Source organism: Mustela putorius, unplaced genomic scaffold, assembly GCF_011764305.1.
Source record: "Mustela putorius furo isolate JIRA1106 unplaced genomic scaffold, ASM1176430v1.1 tig00000129_pilon_pilon_pilon, whole genome shotgun sequence".
NCBI classification, from domain to species: domain Eukaryota; kingdom Metazoa; phylum Chordata; class Mammalia; order Carnivora; family Mustelidae; genus Mustela; species Mustela putorius.
In genome coordinates, this window is record NW_025421290.1 from 44,384,511 (window position 1) to 44,404,111 (window position 19,601).

Consider the following 19,601-nt stretch of genomic DNA (forward strand, 5'->3'; position numbering starts at 1 on the left):
TGGCTCGTTCACGTCCACAGCTGGGGGTCTTCTCACTGATGTCAGGGCTCAGGGCTTGGCTTCTGGGCAAGCGGTGGCCGTAAGTGACATGTTATTGCTCCCACTTTTGGGGTAGGGCGGGGATGGGGGCACCGGCAGACCAGGGCAAAAATGCCACCCCATCCCACCAGACATGCACACTGCTAGGCATGTCCCCCTACAAAGAGATGTCCTATATGAAACAATACAGACGGAGCATCTAGCACAGAGGATATAAAAGTCCATCCGGTATTCCCTGGTCACGCACAGTCCATCTTCCGTATAAATAGACTAAGACAACACCGTATAAAAAGTGGTTTTCTTTGGGGCGCATTAATACAGTATGTATACTGAGGCGGCCCCGCCGGCGGCTGGGAAGCAGCCCGGGGGCCGGCGGAGGGTCAGGGAGGAGAGTCCCCTGCGTCCCCGACGGGTTAGGTGGGCGGCGGGCCACTGTAGCGGAGCATGAGCCGGAAGGAGCGGGCGAAGTTGTTGGCCAGCGAGCAGCTGCGGGGCTCCTCCCCGACCGGGAGCAGGAACAGCAGCAGCAGCAGGAGCAGCAGCAGCAGCTGCAGGGGCAGCGCCACGCGGCACGCCTTCCGGAAGAGCGCGCAGGGGTCTCGCCACTGCCACGGCCACCGCCACCGCCACGGCCACTGCGGAGTCTGCAGAACAAAGGCAGGTGTGAGTGGGCTCAGGGGCCCTGAGCGGGTGGGGAGGGCGAGGGGGACGCTAGGTGAACAGCGGCTCTGGGCTGACTAGCTGGGGCTCAGTCTGCCTGACTGGGAAGCGGGGCTAATGTCTGTTTTGCCAGAAATGAGGATCCCCGGTTTTCTCACGGCAGTCACGGTAGGGAAGGTACCGCTGTGCTCGGCGCCACGCTCTCCAGCACCACCTCCTCCCCCTTCTCCTCCACCTTCTGCATCACCACTGTCACCATCGACACCGCCAGTATCACCCAAAGGCCAGATACACGGGTCCAAAAGCCTAATCAGTGGTCTTGCTGTAATACCCATGAAAGTTGCCAAAACACATTTCCCAAAGTCTAGAGGCACTGGCTGGGCTGTGGCCTTGTGGGATGTCCTCACTGCCAAAAAGTGCAGGCCCAAGAGCTGGCTACTCAGGGAAGTAGAGGCCCCATGGCCCAAAGACAGCACAGTGCAGGGCAGAGGCCTAGCTCTTAGGGACCTGGCCGACTAGGGTCCAATGTGGACTCTGTCACACAGTATCTCTATGACCTTGGCAGAGTCAGTAACCTCTCTGGGCCATTTCAGTCTCAGCAAGATGGGGATAAAACACATACCCCCATTTGTCAGGTTCTAGAGAGGAGTCAAAGCAAAGTATATTTATATATCAATTTTAAAAGTATATTGGTAGGACTACTATTGTAGAATGTATCTCTTGGGTCCTTGAAGAACCAAAGGGTCACTGTCCAGGAACCAAGAGCTACAGTGAAGTGATGGAGAGGATGATGATGACGATGAAGGTAATGGTGGTGGTGGTGATGATGGTGATTGTGGTGGTGGTGATGGTGACAGCATGAGGATGGTGGTGGTGGTGGTGATGACGGTAGAAGAGGTGAAGATGATGGAGATGGTGGTGATGATGGTGATGGTGGTGGTGGTGATGTGACAGCATGAGGATGGTGATGGTGGTGGTGATGATGGTAGAAGAGGTGAAGATGATGGAGATGGTGGTGATGATGGTGATGGTGGTGGTGGTGATGGTGACAGCATGAGGATGGTGATGATGGTGGTGGTGATGGTAGAAGAGGTGAAGATGATGGAGATGGTGGTGATGATGGTGATGGTGGTGGTGGTGATGGTGACAGCATGAGGATGGTGATGATGGTGGTGATGATGGTAGAAGAGGTAAAGATGATGGAGATGGTGATGATGATGGTGGTGGTGATGGTGGTGATGGTGATAGCATGAGGATGGTGGTGGTGGTGGTGATGATGATGGTGGAAGAGGTGAAGATGATGGAGATGGTGGTGATGGTGGAGATGATGATGAGGATGATGGGGATGACGGTGGTGGTGATGGCAATGATAGTGACAATGGTGATGGTGATGCGGTGGTGATGATCACCATGGAGGTGGTGAGGAGGATAACAATGACGACAATGGTGGTGATGGTGACAATGGTGAGGATGGTGATGGTGGTAAGGAAGGTGAGGATGATGATGGCAACGGCAGTGATGGTGGTGATGAGGAAGCATTGCTGAATGTGGGTGTTCTTGGGAGGTTCTGACCTGAACACTTCTGACTCTCCAGCTCTCACACTTGACTCACCTCACCTCCTGCCACACGATCTCCTCCAGGTTGATAACACTTGACCCTATGCCTCCAGCTCAAGTGTTCTCACTCACCAAAGCCCTTTGCCACTGACTTTGCAAAACCAGACTTCTTGTAACCCACACAGCTGAGAGGCCCTCCTGGTGGCGCTGCTATCAGCAGTGTCTCAAGGAGGGAGTTAGGTAAGTCACCTGAGTCACCAAGTGAGCATGAGTTCCCAGCGACATCATGGGTCTCCCAGTAAGGCACCAAGAATACAGCAACCCTTTCACAACATTCCTGCCAGAAATGCACAGCCCGACTCCAATCACAAGGAAATACCAGGGAAACATGCCTTGAGGGACATCCTATAAAATCTCTGACCTGGACTCAAGGTCAAGGTCAAGGAAAACAGAAGACACGTTCTAGCCTAGAGGAAACCAAAGAGATGTACCAACTGAATGCAGTGGGTGACCCTGGACTGGATCCTGCACGGAGGAAAGAGGTCTACAAAAAAGACCAGAAGTGGAATATTAAAACAATGGGATATGACTCAGTGACAAAAAGAAATGAGCTTTCAAGCAACCACCAAACCAGATGGGAACCTTAAATGCATATTACCAACTGAAAGAAGCCAGTCTGAGAAGGCTCCATACGGTCTGATTCCAACTCTACGATGTTCTGGAAAATACAAAACTACAGAGACAGTAGAACAATCCGTGGTTGCCAGGAGCTCGGTGGGGGAGGGTTGGGTAGGTGGCGCATGGGGATTTCTTGGGCAGTGAAGCTGTTCTGCGTGGCACGAGGAAGGTGGATATGTGCCATTCCACATTTGTCAAACCCATAGAACAAGCTTCACAGTGAACCCTGATGTAAACTCCGTGCTTCAGCTAACAGGGATGTGTTGATATTGTGACAGATCGATTGTGGCCAACAGAGCATACCAGTGCAGGATGGTAATGATAAGGGAGAAGTGGGAGAAGGGTTGAGGGGAGGGACTAGCTGGAACCCTCTGTATAGTCTGCTTGATTTTTCTATCAACCTAAAACTGCTCCCCAAAAAAAGTCTATTAATTTTTTAAAAGGCTATCGAAGTAGCTTTAAGATTTTGAATAATGACTCTGCATTAAGTAATGGAATTTCACCCACACGGAGTCTTACTGACACTGATTGTGTTCACTGGAAAAAATAAGACAAAGACAGAGGCACCCAGGACCCAGCACGAGAAGAGACGCCAGAGCAGCTGTGGGCGGGGAGCGCGGTCACCAGCCTGGACTGCCCAGAGGCCAGGGACAGGAGGCCAGAGACACGCTCACGAGGCTTAGTGAAGCAGGAGTCACCATTACTTCGCTGGGGGTGAACTTCAAAGGAGTGGGGAGGTGGGCAGAAGGCAGGTGGGCTGCGTGACGGGGTTGGGGGCAGCTGAGGACATAGGGCACATAGAGAAGAACCTGTCTGGATTTCTGAAGTCAAAGACAAGTTTTAAAACCTTGATGTCCGAAGAGTTAGCATAGACTCTTTCCTACATCGGTCGTAGCCTGTCGCTTCTGGGCTTGGTGGACAGATGGACAGACAGGGGCCCAGGATAACACAGCACATGGGGGGAGGCCCGGCCTGGGCTCTCTCCTCTTCAAGGTCAGAGACTGCACAGTCCCAGAAAGCCCCACCCTTTGACCAAGAAAGAGGCAAAGTTAGCCCCCAAAATCGCACAGGGAATCACAGCGGGACAAAGCCATGTTACATCTTCTCTGTCCCCAGCCCAACTGGGCCCTTTGTCACATATGGAAAACGGGCCAAGAGGCCATGCTCCTCCCACTACAAAGAAGGTGGTCACAAGCGACAAAGGCTGGCACCTGAGTGTTAAGAGTGTCATGCCAGTGCATAGTAAGGATTTTTTTAAAAAAGATTATTTTTTAAAAAGTTGCCATCTAATGTAGAGAACTCACTAAGGCTTCCTTATATTTGACAACTCAGTATTTCCCCTGATCTAGGACACCGACCGTGAGGTGTGTCATTATTTTATAAACCACTCAGAAAGGACACAACCAACCAAGATGAGGCATCTGATGGGAGACTCCACCTAAATCTGGGCCCCAAGGGGCCTCGCCTTCCCTGTCAGGGGAAACGAGCAGTCATCCCACCTCCCAGTAAGGGGAAACAAAGAAATACGAGGTATTATCTTGGCACTGGGTGAAGTGAGGGGAGTCCCTCTTCCCTGCGAATGTGACCCACAGCTCCTGGGTGTGGGGAGGGGAGAGCTCTGAGTTTACACAATCAGTGTGAGCTGAAGGAAAACAAAACAAGACACCACCTGCAAGCAAAGATTTTCCACTTAGAGAAATCTCAGGTGGTGAGCGTCCTGGGTGGTGGAGGGAAGCAAGCCCAAATCCTCGGGGAGAGAAGTAGATCCTAGTAAGTCGCCCAAATTCCAGAAATGTGAAAATGTGAAAAATCACCAGTCTTAAGACCTATGCAATATGACGGAGTAAATAAAATGTAACTTTGGGTGGCTCGGGTCTGGGGCTACACCCACAGGGGCCACACTGTGCAAGGGAGGGGGTGGGGGTTGCTCTCCAGTCGTGCAAACCAGTGCCTTGGCCCTGCCCCAGTCGACCCAGGCAACCAGAAACCCTTGCCAATCTGTTCTTCAACAAACAATGTGTTCTTCCCCACGCCCATGCAAAAATGCAGTCGACTCATGGCCCAGTTGCGATTGAAAAAGCAATTATGTGTCCTGTGTCTGAATGCTGCAGGCACGCGTCTCCGGTGGCACCGAGCTGCCAAGTGTGTAGGCAGCTGCAAATTTAATAAATCTTAATTATTGTGTTTATACAAACAAGCAGGCTGAAGCCACTGACGTCGCTGGAGCTTTCAATGACTTGGTGCATGGAGGGAAAAAAAAGTGCAGAGAACCAACTGCTCATAAATAATTAGCTTCGGGGCAGGCCCCCCCCCCCTTTCCTTTTGGACTAAAAATCACATACGAAAGGTTTTTAAGTTGGCAAGATTACAACAGCCTGAAGACAGAGTCTGCTTTCTGCCAGTTGGGCGCGCGCGCGTGTGCACGTGCACGCGCATTGGCGCAGGTATGCGCATGCGCACACACAGACAAGCAAACCACTCAAGAACCGAACCAAAGGGAGAAATCCCTCCACCCCCAGGAGCGTCACTGCTCTCTTTGTTCTTAGAAAGATAAGCAGGGGCCGTGTCCGCAGAAGTCTTCCGGGGCCTCACTGATGGGGCAATTAAGCACCTACTGTATGCGGGTTGTTACAGGAACTCTGCAGACCGTTAGCTCGGTGGACCCTCATTCTGTTCAGCGGAAAACTGTGGCTGAGGGACACGTGGACAGGCACACACGCTAACGGCGGGTCTTAGGTTCAAATTTGGGGCACAAAACCGTGGTTCTCAAAGTGTGGCCCCAGGCGGCCTCAGCATCACTTGGGAACCTGCTAGAAACGCAGGTTCTTGGGCCATCTCAGCCCCTGTGAATCAGACACGCAGAGTGGGACCCAGAAGTCTGTGCTTCAGCTGTCACATCAGTGAGCCCACAATGGTCTCCGCACACTGGCTTGTAGGCTGCTTACATCCCTGCAGCCGGCTTCACAAAAGCCAGCCAGCCAGCCAGCACCGAACTCAGATGTTCACCTACTTAGTTATTCTCCAGAGCCCGAATAAGCACTTTTTTTTTTTTTTTAAAGCCACAAAGAGCCTGCCTGTTTTACAGACCCTACAAAACTGTGCCCAACGTCTGCCGGCTGCAGGTAAGACAATCCCTGCTATAAAGACCCCAGTCTGCTGCTGCCCTTCAGAGCCCCAGCCCCAGAGACACTCACTGCCCTGAGCACCATCAGCTGGATGTGGGAGCCCTCCTCCCAGGCGCCCTCCACCCCGAGGGGATGCCCAGTCCCTGGGGGCGGGTCTCTACTCTTGTGCTCACCCATGGATCTCAATTTCCCAATGGCACAAAGTTGGGGCTCAGTAAACCCTTGTGAAATGAACGAAGAGTGAATGAGTGGGAGACAGCAAGTGAACACAGGGCTGTGGACACTCCACATTCAGCCAGTACAGGCTGCTGGGACACTGAACCTGCTCGGGAGGCCTGGTGCCCCAACCACGTGTCCCCCTACACAGAAACATTCAGTGAGCACTTACGGTGTGCAAGGCATCAGGGACCCAGACAAGACTCCCATGGAGTCCAACCAGAAGCTCCAGATCAGAAGAGGGCTCCCCATGGAGGGGCTTACAGTGCGGAGGCCACCAGGGGTCACCAGGCTAGACTGGGAGACACCTTGTTCTTCCTGAAGCTCTTCCCCATTTCTTGGGGAGACCCTCTGTTATTCCAAATTGGGGGTAAAACCAGACCTCTAGTCTCTCTGAAAAATTCTACAAATAACTTTTCACATGATCTTCCATACCCATTCCAAAGGAAATAAAGTCAGCATTGATAATTGATCATTGATCATTCCATTTTACAGATGGGGAAAGTAAGAGGCAAAGCAACTCAATCCAAGCTAGTTGACGCCTGGCCCAAAGCACAGTGTTGGTCTTGTGACGGCCCCATCCCGTCCAAGGGATACCCATTCCCCTGCAGATGTGAGATGTGAGCCCCAGTCAGAGACCAAGAAGAAATCCTGGTGCGCAAAGCACCTGGAAACAGATTCCATGGCATTAGCGATCTTGAGGAACCCAGAGCTATCTGGAGCAGAGCACGCTGAAGGCTCTCTTCGTTACGGGCCGGTGCTTGGCAGGGAAACAAGTGTGTTTCCTTGGAAAAGGTGACATCAATTTACATTGGGTTTTCCCCGAAACAGGGATACCCACTGGGCCCCCGAGATGCCGTTTCGAAGGCACAGCATGGAAAGCCAAGATGTGGGCTTTGGAGCCAGAGGCCAAAGACCACCCAGAAGCTGCATGGGCTGGGCTGAACAAGTCATTCCAATCCGGTCATGGCTCAGTTTCCTTATGCTTATGTGGAGGGAATGATGCCTCTTGAGAGTTGATGGGACAGTTAAATGAGATGCCCTGATCATGATTTAGCACGATTCCTGGCACACAGTGGACAGTAACTACCTAGCATCGAGGGCAATAATAATTATTACTCATTAAGATTATTACTGCTGTCACTGTGACTGTCTTGGCCCGCAAGCACCTCGGGAGGGGCTCTTGGCACTTCTCAATGGGCCCAAGCGGAAACACCTGCTGGTAGAACAGGAAAGGCACGACTCCCCCTTCCCCTTCTGTCCCTGCCCTGAGCCCTGGACACCCAGCCACCACTCAGGGGGCCCCATGATCCAGCATGCCCAAATGGTCCAGGTTTCCTGGGACAGTCCTGGTGTATACCTGTTGTCCCCACATAACTCCCAACAGTGTCCCTGTCCGTTCCCCCTCACATCCTGGTTTTGCGTGAAAACCTCCAGGGTCCTTCCTCTATCATGGGTGTGTCACAACCGAGTACATTCTGTACCCTCCTGGGGCTTTCCCAGGGCCCCGGGGCCCCACATAGGGCAGCCCGGAGCTCATTCCCCACAAAATGTGCCTCGCACCTCATGGAACCTTCCAGAAAGCCCAGGAGTCTGGCTTCAGCATCGCAGGCCTACCAGCCTCCAGACACCCTGCCCTCTAGCGTGTGGAGCAGATGGCAGACACGGTACCTTTTGGAATCCAGTTGGCTCCCCTGGAGAACTCTGTGTCTGTTATTTTCGGGAAGGAAAGGAAAAGGGGAAAAAAGACATTAAGTGAGTGAAACTCAAATCCCAACAGAGCCTGTAATGGAATACTCATTCTGTCAGGGGAGTGTTTCTTTAAAACTTCTGGTCATCTGGATAGGCTGAACCAGCAGGTGATTCGATTTAATGAGCTTTTTAACGCACTTCAGGCCCAGGTGGGATTCTGTCTGGGAAGGCTCAGGCCAGGGGGCCCCTGGCCGGGGCTATGCTGACACCTAGTGGCCAGCACTGGCTGTTGCAGGGACAGCGGAGCAGGAGCGCCAAAGCTTGGTGTCTGGGGTCTGAGGACCCATACATAGGGCCCCCCGAGGTTACCTCAAAGGCCCTCACCTCCGGCTAGCCCTGTGCCTCAGTTTCCCTGTCGCATCTCAGAGAATAACAACAGCACCTTCTTTATAGGGTTGTTACATGGATATCACATTTCATAAAGGCTCTCATGACTATTACTACTTTTTTGTGCAAGGGTTCATGGGGACACAAAGGGGGAAGGTGCTTGTCCCACATGGCAGAGCAAATCGGTGGGGGAGCAGGGCTGGATCCCAGGGCTGAGGGCCGCGCTCCCCTCTATCATGCCTCCACTGGTGGGGCGCTCTGAATGCTGGCTCTGTGGCTTCCTGGCTCTATGACCCTGAGAGTTCCACTTCTCTGCGTCTCAGCCCCTGCTTTGGAAACTGGAGACAGGACTGAATAGCGTCCTGAAGGTTTTAGCTCAGTAGGCAGCAAAGCTGTCCTCACACATTAACAGTGATGGCTCCCGCCATCGTTCCCAGAGCGCCAGCCACACAGGGCAGCAAGACGACCATGTGACATTTTGTAACCGAGCACTGCTCTCTTGGAGTGGTCGCCTCAGTCTGGAGTGTGGAGGCCCAGGGCAGAATGTGTGTGGCCCAGCTCGTCTCCCTACGTGAGCCTGGGCTTAGCCAGAGTCCCATCCTGAGGGCCTGGGACCCACGCTTCCTTAGCACCTACCAGCAGGTAGCTGGAGTCCTTGAGCTTGGACTTGTACAGCATCCACTGGTACCGCAAGTCCTCCAGCTCGTTGGAGGTCCCCCTTGCTGGCCCAAGTTGAAGGAGGTTCTCGAAGAGATGCTGACCTTCTGGCACCCGAGCCTCCAACTCCTGTGGGGAAAGGGCAGTGTCCTGTGAGCCTTCTAAATGGCCCAGACCACCCCACCTGGCCGGTTACCAGGAGCCAATCATATTTCACTTGAGAGGCATCTGGCAGAACCTGTAAGGGGAGAACCCCTTCAGGCAAATTCAAGCCTAGGCCAGGCAGTCACTTTTGGGAACAATCCGGAATGATCTCCATGGTTACTTCCATCTCTAATGTTCTAGAACCGAGTCTTCTGGAGGGCTTGGCATCAGAGTTGCCCTCATTATAAAAAGCTACCACGGTTGAACATGCTTTTCTGTTGGCATGGGTAAGCCTGGACGTGGGCTATGGGGATTGGACAGATAATCCTCAGGACTCTGGGGCTGTAGTGATGTGGGGGTAGGAGCAGGGCTCCAAATCAGAGCACATGGGTCTAAATTCTGGCTTTGTAGCCTTGCTTTCATCCATCCTACTCACAGTGTGACACAGGTAGTTTGCCTAGCTTCTCAGAACCCATGAGAGTGTGAGCTGGACAAGAGTGAGGCTTAACCTGGGGCAGTCGCAAGTTGTCTGTGATACAGCAGACAGTTGGGCAGTGGTGGCAAGAAATCAAGAAATGAATTGCGGCCGAATGTGAAGTAGGAGGTCCACTAGGTCACTGTCCCCTAGATCATTGGACAAAACCTCTCGCTGAGAACAAACTACTAAAAACACTGAAAAGGCTTCCAAGAGTTGGCAAGAGAGTGAGGCACATCAGGCTAAAACCCAGGAAATGATGAAGCCCAGAGAAGTAAGCCCATTGTCAGGCCTGCTTTTGCCTGCAGGACACTTGCCAATCTGGAAGAAAGAGTTGTGAAGCAGATCATGATTTTGGAAGCCTCACAGGGCTACAGAGACAAAGGTCAAGGCCTGGGCTCTGTAGGAGTGGAGATTCTCATAATCTGCTCCCCCTGTGACTGAGACTTCCTAAAGGTTAATCAGAAATAAACTCATACCCTGTGTGGACTAAAGTCTGCTCCAAGTCATCAGGGGGCGCAGGGAGCCTCCAACATTGAACTTGGATTCCCTGGTTTCAGAACAATGAAGCCCTCCTTGCCTGGAAGCCACAGACAAAATCCTCCCTGGAGAAGAGATGATCCTCAATTTCAAATTAGCCCTATACTTCTTTCACCACATGTGATGCCCAACACATAAGCAAAGCAGCCCCACGCCTGCAAGACACCGACAACAAGAACAGGCAGAAACAACACGCAGAAGAAACGTTCCTAAGATGACTTGAGATACTAGAATTATTAGACACACTTGGTAAGGCAGGTCTCTTTACTAGGCTCGAAGGATTAAACATCAGGCTGAAGAAGATCAGCAGGGTTCTGGAAGCTATGGAAAGTGACAGAGTGGTTATTTCAAGAGAACTGGGTAGAAATTACAGAACTGGGGAATATGTATCAAAAGGTAAGGGCATAACAGACATGTGTAAAATGAATGAGACAGCTAAAGAGAGAATCTGTAAACTGGAAGGCAGGCTAGAAAAAGTCTCCAGAATGCAACAGGAAGAGACTGAAGGATGAAAAAGACATAAGAGAAGTGAGGAGACATAGAGCCCCCAGTGAGGGGGGCTGGGCAGGAAGACCATGTTTCAGCAGCGTCACAGAAGGAGAGGAGAAGGGGAACAAGGCAGTATGTTAAGAGGCAATAAACAGAGGCAATATGATAAAGTATCACAGAATTTTCTAGAAAGACTCTAAACCACAGATTCCAGAATCCAGATGAGTTCCAGGTAAGAAAATGTAAAAAAAAATCCCAAACCCTAACATATCCCAGTAAAACTGCAGAGAAACAAGGAAGAAAAGAGGTAGGCTGGGGCCTGGTTGAGCTGACCTCATGTGATATGCTTAGGGTGCAGATGTGTTTGGATTCTCTACTGAAAAGTTCTCGTCAAGGGAAGAACAAAGGCAGGTTTATGATGCTAAAGGTCACTCTGGCTGCAGATCTGAGCTGTGACCTGGATGGGGTCCCAACAGGAAGGAAGGAGGCCAGCTGGGAGCCTGCCACCATAATCAAGGTCAGAAGTGGTAACTACCTAGATTAACACAGTGGGAGCAAGCGGGCACAGAACAAAACACACCCAGGGGTGGAATCCAGAAGGGCTTGGGGATTGTTTAGACGTGGAAGTGAAGGAGAAAGAAGATTGGTGGTAGGAGGATTGTAAAAATCGCTACGATCCTCCCAGTACACCTCCCCCAGCCATATTCATGCCCTTTGTGATATGGCCTTGAGTATTTCCCATCAGGAGGTGGAGACGCTTTTTCCTCCACCTGAATCTGGCTTGGCCTTGTGATTTTCCTTGTTCAACAGAATACGGGGGAAGTCATGTACCAGTTCCTACTCTAGGCCTCAGAAGGGTGCCCCCACTTACCCTCTCAGGTAATGGCTCTGCTACTAGAAGCCTGGGCTGCCCACAGGAGGAGAGCCGATGCGGGGTTCGTCTCCAGCAGCCTGCCAACCCCCAGTAGAGCTGCCCAGCCGACCGATAACTGACAGCAAATCAGGGAGCCCTGCTGAGACCAGAAGCATTGCCCAGATGGCCTTAGCCTAGACTGCCAACCTTCAGAATCATGAGTTAAATGAAACGGGCTGTCTGAAGCCACAACCCGTCAGAATGGTTTGTTACACAGCAACAGCTAACTGATATCAGAGTTGAGATTAGTAGTGATATTTTCCAAGTTCCCTAGGCTGAAGGAATGAATGGTTCTTCTAGAGTTCTTCTGAAACATGTGAACCCCAAAAGTTTAAGAACTGTTACTTATACATAAGTAAAAATGGCTCACAAGCCAAGTGCGTTCTCTCTTTCTTTTTTTTTTTTTTTTAAGACCTCCCTGGTGGCAAGCACATCCATGGGGGGAAACCCTGTAGACAGAGGGTCTTTCTGTGGGAACTAACCTGCAGCTTTGTCTCCCTGGTCCTCAGATCCTCGGCAGTGGCTGTTCTCATGGCGACGATTCTAACCAGCTTGGCATTTTCCTCCTCCAGCCACTGCTCGAAGTCCCTCCGGAGCCGGGAGAAACCTTCATGGCCGCCTTCATCCTGGAGCGGATTTGCCTGCAGAGCACACAGCACCGTCAAGGCATCAGAGGTGAAACAGCCCATCGGCCCCGAACCCTGGGGGTTTCCACTGAGGCAGAAGATGGGGATGGGGATGCACAGAAGGAAGAAGAGAGGCCTGGGCGGGAGGAGGCATGTCCCTCCATTCGATGTGGCCATGTTAGGAGTTTAATTCTGATTCAGGTCCCAGGGTCCCGCAGGGTTGGGGTGGCCCAGGGGTCTGCCTCCGCCAGTGTTCAGGGTGCCCTGGGCCCCTCAGGCCTGTGCCACGGGGTCTCGTGGATGGGTGTCTGCAGGGCACGTGGGATCACGGCACTTTCGGCCCCGGGCTGCTGGAGCTATGACAGTGGGTCATCGTGGCCACCTGCTGGTGTCCTAGTGGCAGCCGCCACCATTCCTTACCAGGAAGGCTGGAACAGTGGTCACCTGTGCACCACACCTGGCCCTCTCCAGGCTCTGGGGCCAGAAGGAATGTCTCAAATGCAAGGCCGTAGTCAGCGAGGCTGTGGGTGTGGCCCTTTGAGGGCCCGAGGTCCCAGTCTGCCGGGACCATTTTTCTGTGCAGACCACCTTTCCCCCACCCTAAGCCCCCCACCGGTCACAGCGACCCCCAGCAGGTCATTTGGGAAGGGACAGTACAAGAATACAGGGGAGAATGACAGCTGGCATTGGTTTCTGAAGAACCAAGAAGGAACGTCTTTCTAATGCGTTTCCTTGGCCATCAAGAGAAGGGACAGATAACGCAAGGTGGTTAGGTTAGATCTCTCCAACAAAATACAGCTTAGGGCACAAAGAGGGGCCCACCCTGCACGACTGCAGTTTGCACTCAGGGGCCAGCAGGAAGCCTTCAGCCCTGTGGGGCCGGCTGGCTATCTTGTGTCCGAGGGGTGAGGACCTGTCCCCACAAGGGACGCCTCTGACCTTCCCTGGGGCCTGGGTCTGGGGTCTCTGGGTCCCTCAGTACCGTGGCACAAGGAGCAGGGGCAGGGGCATCCAGGATGAGACCCAGCCGAGTCCTGAGCCGAGCACGTGGCTGAAGACCATTCCCCATCCCTGACGCCAGCCCCGGCCACCCCCTGGGGGAGGCCCGCGAGTCAGACGCACCTGACGGCGACGCCTGGAGACAGGATCCATGGGATCGATGAGAAACCCGGCCTTTGGGATGTTGTTGGTGAAAATCATTTTCTTCCCCGAGTCCACCTCCATCCTCTGAAGCTGCCGGTTTCTGATGAGGCTGAGGAGACAAACGGGCCAGTCACCGCGGTGATGCGACGGGGACTCGCCAGGTCACAGAAGTAACAGAACTGGGGCACCGCGTGGTAGGAGCCCATCCTCTGGGTCGCCGATCCTTCGGGTTTGCCGGAACGCTCCCCTGGCACATGCATTTCCAGTTTCCTACTGGAGACCCACGTGACCTTGTCATTAAAGTGTAGGTGCCCATGGACAAGGGGGAGGCCCCAGGCAGCGCGGGCTGGGGGCTCAGCCCCAGGCTGGGACACGGCCCTTGGGACAGACCCGAGCTGCGCCTGGCATCATGCTTGGCGCCCAGTGGAACCCCGGCCTCCTGTTCTAAGGGCACCCCAGGGCTCTCCCCTGCATGGGAAGGGGTGTTGCCTGAGACCAGGCTCCGAACCAGGGACCCACCTCAGCAGGCTTTCCTCCAGCCGCCTCAGGGCCTGCCACGATGCCACCAGTTCCTCCAGCTCCTCCTGGACCACGGCAGCCCCTTCCGGAGACGACTTCTTCATCACCAGCTGGCCGTGCGCTTCGACCAGGGGTAGCTGGGCCTCCTTCTCCGGGAGCTCAGCCAGCAGCCTCTACAGGACACGCGGCCCCGCACAGTGAGAGGTCGGGGCGGGGGTCTCCGGTCCCCGCGTGTGGGATCTTTGGCCTCCCAAGCCTGCTTCTTGGGAGGCAAGGGAGGGAACTGGGTAAGCCGTCTTACCTCGACTTCGACCTCTCGGGACGGGGCGTCCCAGGGGCCCGCGTCCTCTCGGTGTGACCGCAGCTTCTGGGAGACTGTGGCAATCCACTGCCGCAGCTCCAACAGCTCGTGGCAGAAGGTACAGTGCTCCCGCACGCCCTGCTGGCACCTGTCCGTGAGGTCCTGCAGCACAGCCCCGGGGGGGCCCAGTGTGGTCTGAGCACCAGAGGGGGCTGGGACCCTGGGCGCCCCCATATCCTACAGGCCCCCCAGTAAGATGGCCCTTAGGGCTCCCCACCCAGCAGGAACACAAGAGGCAAGTCCTCCCTGCTACCCAGTACAGGGAATTTGCCCTGGGCAGACCAGCTGTGGTTTAAAGTATCTTTAGTCCGGCATGACTTTTACAGACAGCACCGTGTCCGGATGAGGGTGCGGGCAATCAGGGCTCCCCCGCACCACCTGTGTGCACAACCCTCACACACCGCTTGGGAGAACCAAAGGTCAGTGTCTACTACAACTGAACACAGGCATCCCTGTGCCCCAACCATCTCACTGCAGATGTAAATGTAAGAGACACAAGCATCTTCACCAAAAGGCACGCCCGCGTGTGGTGCTGCTTGTGAGAGCCCCGACCTGGAAGCTAGCCAGGTGCCCAGCGACAGAAGCACGGGTGCGTGTGCGGAGCTATCTTCGGACAGGGGGATATTTTAGAATGAACAGTTTAAACAAGAACCTAACGCAACACTGTGAATGAATTTATAGCCAACCTGTGGGCAGCTGGGAGCTGGACACAAAAGATAACGTTCTGTCGGATTCAATTAAAATAACATCTAAAATCGGGCAAACTCAATCCATGGTGTTCCAAGTTGAAAGTCGGGGTAACCCTCAGGTGCCAGGAGTGGTGGGCAGTGACTGTGGGGGGCAGGAGGGGCTCTGGGGGCCGGGGGAAGCCACTATTATTCTATGTCATGATCTGGGCGCTGGCACGTGCACAGTTTTTAAAAATTCATCCAACTGCACCCTTAGACATTTGCTTTTCTAGATAGGATTATATTCTGATAGTTTTTGAAAATGGTCTTGCTTTTTCTTGCCTCTCCTCTGGGTCAGCCCCTCTCAGCTCTCTGAGGCTGGGCCTTGTTCTTCTCTGTCTTCAGGAAAGGAGGGCGCCTGCTGTCCTCCTGGTCACCCAACCTGGGCCCCTCTGAGCCCTCCCGCCGGCCCACCGCAGCGCAGTCAAACCCCCAGGTCTCTCTGTGAGACCTGGCTGAGGCCACCCCCGGCCCTGCCCTCCTGCATTCCAGATGCGGGCTGACACCACTAGACGCCAGGCCCACTAGAGCTGGGGACACACAGACGCTGCAACCCATCTTCCTGCCACAAACCAGCGACCGGAGTCCGAACAGTCACCTAAGACTCCGCTTCTCTGCAGTGTCACCACACCCGCCCCTCCCGTCCCCTGGGCACCTTCAGACCCAACGCCTTCAGTGGCCTCGGGTCACCTACTGGGGTAGGTGCCCTCCCCCCCCCCAGGAGGAGACAGGAGGGTCACCTGGGCTGTGGGGGAAGGACTTATTTGCACTTAAAGGATTTAAAAATCCCTGAGTACCCCAGTAATAAAAGGGGGGGCATGACTTCTTTGCAGAAATATGTAGACAACAAATGAAGAAGCATGAGACGATTGGAGAATCCACGTTCCCCCGCTGCTAATCAGGCTCAGCTAATGCTGCTTCTAATTATTATCACGATCAAGCAGACTCATCACATGATACAAGCATTAGTGCTCAGGCTTGCTGCTTCTCTGGGTTCTGTGGGCTCCCAAGCAGCAGGGACGGTGATTCCTTTTTCTCTACGCCCCCCGCCTCCACCTTGAGACCCCTAGCTGCTAATTGATTAAGTGGAGTTAAGTCAGTCATGCAGATTAGTGGGCATCTACAGGTGGGCCCGTGTTTCCTGGAAGCTCGCAGGGTGGGGGCGGGGATTGGTTGCTGTGACAGTGATGGGGCAGGAGTGGCACCTGCAGATACAGTGAGAGTGACAGGTGTGGCCACCCTGCTGCTCCACGGCCTACAAGGTTTCCTCGTGCCCTCCTTGAACCTGCAGTGCTGAGAAACGTGCGGATCATGACCCCGGCTTGGACACTTTCCCCAGCTGATGGACAAACACAGGTTCCTGGTCCTAATAAACAGGTTGATTTTTCCAGGAATGCCTCTACTCCGTCAACGGATGGAAGACTGTGCTTTGGTGTGATTGAAACTTCACCAAATTTTCACATTTTCAGAGAATCTCATAAGTAGAGGCGCTGGGGGCGGTCACCCACACGGGGTGTGCCTTCCTGGGACCACCTTCCGCACTTACGTGCCAAAAGCATTTTATTCAAAATACTGCCTTTTCTCTCTCGTATCACAGGAAAGGCATTACATGCCGTTCTTACATTGCATGGATCACTTAGATTCTCTATGAATTTCGGGATGACACAGGATTTGGGGAACATTTGATATTAAAATAGGCCGGGTCCTGTAGCGAGGAGAAGTCCGCCTTAGACTGTTTTCTTGAGGGCCGGCCCCACAATCCCCTGGGCACATGTGACCAACGCAGACCTGGGCCCCTATCTGAATCAGTCACTGAAACTTGTCCTCCGGCCAGTTTTGAAGAAGCGTGCACCCCGCCCCATTCCCAGGGCTCAAGGGGCCGGTGGAAGGGTGCAGACCCGACAGAGCCCAGGGCGGCCGCTAGAGGGCGCTGCAGAGGAAGCCCCGGCAGCTGCAGCGCCACTTTCAACTTGCCCTTAACACAGCCAACGCCCACTGCACGCCCAGGGCTGCTGTGGGGATCAGAGCAGCCGGTTCTGTTCCTCGGCCTCCTGGCACACCTGGAATTATATCTGAACTTGCTATTTTGCTGACTCATGGTCCATCCACCCATGAGAGTACAATCCCCCCGGGGAACAGGGGCTTTGGCTGGCTGGCTGGTGCGGCCTTCCGCCCCAGAACGCTGCCTGGCATACAGGAGGTGCTCAATAACCATCTGCTGGGTGAATGAGGAAGAGAAGATAGGAACGAAAAAAGAAACACAGAAAGGTTGGAAGGAATAGGCAGAAAAGGCAGGAATAGAAAAGGCAGAGGAAGAACCCCAGAGTGTAGGATCCCAGGAGCCTGGTTTACCTCCAGAGATCTCTGCAGGGCCTGGTAGCTGGTGGAGAGCTGGTCCATTTTGTGCTGGTGGCTGGGGTTCCCCTGGATGAGAGGCCTCAGGGCCTCCATCTGTGCCCCTAGGTCCAGCCCTTCTTCCTGAAGCCCCTGCAGGAAAAGCAGCAAGTGTGGCTGTCCTGTTTGCCTCTTGTCATGGGAGCCGATCAGGGTTGGGGGGAGAGAGTCTGAGTGGAGGAGCTCGGGAGGGTCCCGCCGTGATGGGGCTACCCACCCCTGAGGCTGCACCCTATGGCCACCTGACAGGTTCCCCTCTCAGAGCTGGTAAGATCTTTATAAGGAGACAAAAATATTCTGGGACAGGGTGCTTGGGTGGCTCAGTCTGCTAAGCATCTGCCTTCAGCTCAGTCAAGATCCCAGGGTCCTGAGATCGAGCCCCGCGTTGTGATCTCTGCTCAGCACAGAGTCTGCTGCTCCCTCTCCCTCTACCTGCCACCCCGCCTTCTTGTGCTCTTTCTGTCAAATAAAATCTTAAAAAAAAAAAAAATTCTGGGACACCAGCCTGGAAGGCTTCTCTGGGGAGCAAACTCCCATGTGAATTCTTACTTGACGACCACTTCTCCTGGAGAAGAATCACAGCCCAACCTGAGTTTCAAAGCCCCCAAATGCACCATTTTTAATGTCTTCCTAAGAACCCTCTCAACAGAAGTATGAGCTCTGCGGGAGTTTTAAAAGGATCCTTGTATCGCGTGCAGTTAAAATCTTATCAGCTCCTTATCAAGCCGATAATTATTGACCAGCAGTCTGTGCGCAGCCTGCAGGTGTTTTAAAACATTTATTTTCACTTTCAAAAACCCAATTATTTAACTGAAGGCCGCTGAACTCATTAGGAACCCTTAGCAAAGCAATTTAAGGAAAACTGAATACCCACAGTAGACTTTGGAATCACAGAGTAAACACCACTTTGCTGGGCTCGGGAATCAGCCGTCTGCAGGTACTAAAGGTCTCTTGGAGGCCGGAAGCCACCAGATAAATCAGCAGAAATTCAGAGGAAGGTCTGAGCTCAGGTGAGAGGCTGATCCCAGGCGGCTGGAGGGGAGCTGCTTCTGGGCTCAGCAGAGCCCCTGAGCAGGGCCACTCGGGCCCCACCAAGCCCTTACCTGCAACCTCGAGAGCTGGGCCTGTTTCCGAGGAAGGTCCTGCTGAAGCCCATTCTCGGTTTGCACCCTGTCTTGGAGGTCCGAGAGCTTCTTCTGGAGGGGCTTAAAAGCAGCCCCAAAATCTTTGTGCTGGGCCAGCAAGCTCTGCAGAGACACATAACGGGCAGCACAGAAATTAAATTTCCTCACACACACCTTGCACAACCTGCCCCTCATACCCGCATGGCTCTTTCTCCAGCCTTCTCCTGGCTGCTTCACACCCACTCAGGCATCACCCCCTCCAGGAAGGCTTCCTGGAGCCCTTGGGGAGGTTGGACGCCCTCCCTGGAATCACCGTTGGGGGATCCTCACATGACGGCTGTTCCGCTCTCTAGCACAGAAATCTCCTTTGACACTCCTGCCCCCCCAACCCCGGGAAAGCCAGTTCTGTGTGACAGCAGTGTAGACGGGTTTGGGGGGCAGAGGAGGGAATGGCAGGTGCCCAGGACACCAGTTAGAACCAGTTAGAAGGCTCGCTCGTTCATCACATCCGGTGTACAGATGAGGAGCTGAGGCCATGGGGACGAAGGGAGAGGGCAGGCCACTGGCAGCCGGTGGTGCCGCTGAGGCAGGAAGGCAGGCCACCCCCCTCCCTCCCCAGATGGGCTGGTGCCCAGTGGGTGGCCCGGGACACCTACCTGCAGCTTGCTTTTCCTCTGCAGAAGGCTGTTGTGCAGCAGGTCCCTGTCCCGCACAGAGCTCGCCACCTGCTCCAGGAGGGCCGTGGCTCTCTCCGGGCCGAAGATGCTCTGCAGCAAGTCCTTCTTCAGCTGCAGCCCCGTCAGCTGCTCCTTCAAGCGCGAGCTCTCGGCCAGCGCCGCCTACGGCAGACGAGGCGTCCGGTAACCCCAGAGGCCGGCCAGGGCAGGTCCTCACTGGGAGGCTGTCCTGCTGCCCCCGCCCCCCCGCCCCATAGGACGTGCGCCTTTCATACCCGGAGTGGAGGGGATGTCAGAACACGTTGGGGAGGCCCTGTATTTCAGGGTCACCGCAATCCACTCTCACCGCCCCCCCAACTTCCATCTAATCACCAAAACCTGGGCAAGAAGTCTACCTCCTCTCCAGCCATCCCCACTGCCATGGTCCAGTGATCCTTTCCTCAATGACCGCCCCCTC

The 19,601-nt window shown here is 54.1% G+C and overlaps 1 protein-coding gene and 1 long non-coding RNA gene across 5 annotated transcripts in view; one reads left to right on the plus strand and one right to left on the minus strand.

The window, feature by feature from the left end:
• Window positions 1-323: 323 nt before the first annotated feature.
• SYNE3 (spectrin repeat containing nuclear envelope family member 3) overlaps window positions 324-19,601 on the minus strand; it is an 82,028-nt gene continuing 62,750 nt past the window's right edge. For all 3 annotated transcript variants that reach the window (XM_004754743.3, XM_013057425.2, XM_013057426.2), the window contains 10 exons: window positions 19,124-19,306; window positions 18,447-18,590; window positions 17,302-17,436; window positions 14,162-14,323; window positions 13,861-14,033; window positions 13,321-13,450; window positions 12,055-12,213; window positions 8,991-9,140; window positions 7,947-7,985; window positions 324-683 (listed from right to left, as the gene is read on the minus strand). In XM_004754743.3, coding sequence (XP_004754800.1) covers window positions 453-683; window positions 7,947-7,985; window positions 8,991-9,140; window positions 12,055-12,213; window positions 13,321-13,450; window positions 13,861-14,033; window positions 14,162-14,323; window positions 17,302-17,436; window positions 18,447-18,590; window positions 19,124-19,306 — 1,506 coding nt within the window. In that variant the 3' untranslated portion in view covers window positions 324-452. The remainder of the gene's footprint in view (window positions 684-7,946; window positions 7,986-8,990; window positions 9,141-12,054; window positions 12,214-13,320; window positions 13,451-13,860; window positions 14,034-14,161; window positions 14,324-17,301; window positions 17,437-18,446; window positions 18,591-19,123; window positions 19,307-19,601) is intronic.
• Window positions 5,398-14,990, plus strand: LOC106006039. Of its 2 annotated transcripts, none has more exons than XR_006604689.1 (3): window positions 5,398-6,056; window positions 12,145-13,535; window positions 13,869-14,990. It is a non-coding gene; the product is annotated as an uncharacterized LOC106006039 (long non-coding RNA). The 2 variants fall into 2 exon arrangements; XR_006604688.1 differs by lacking the exon at window positions 5,398-6,056 and adding an exon at window positions 9,361-9,442.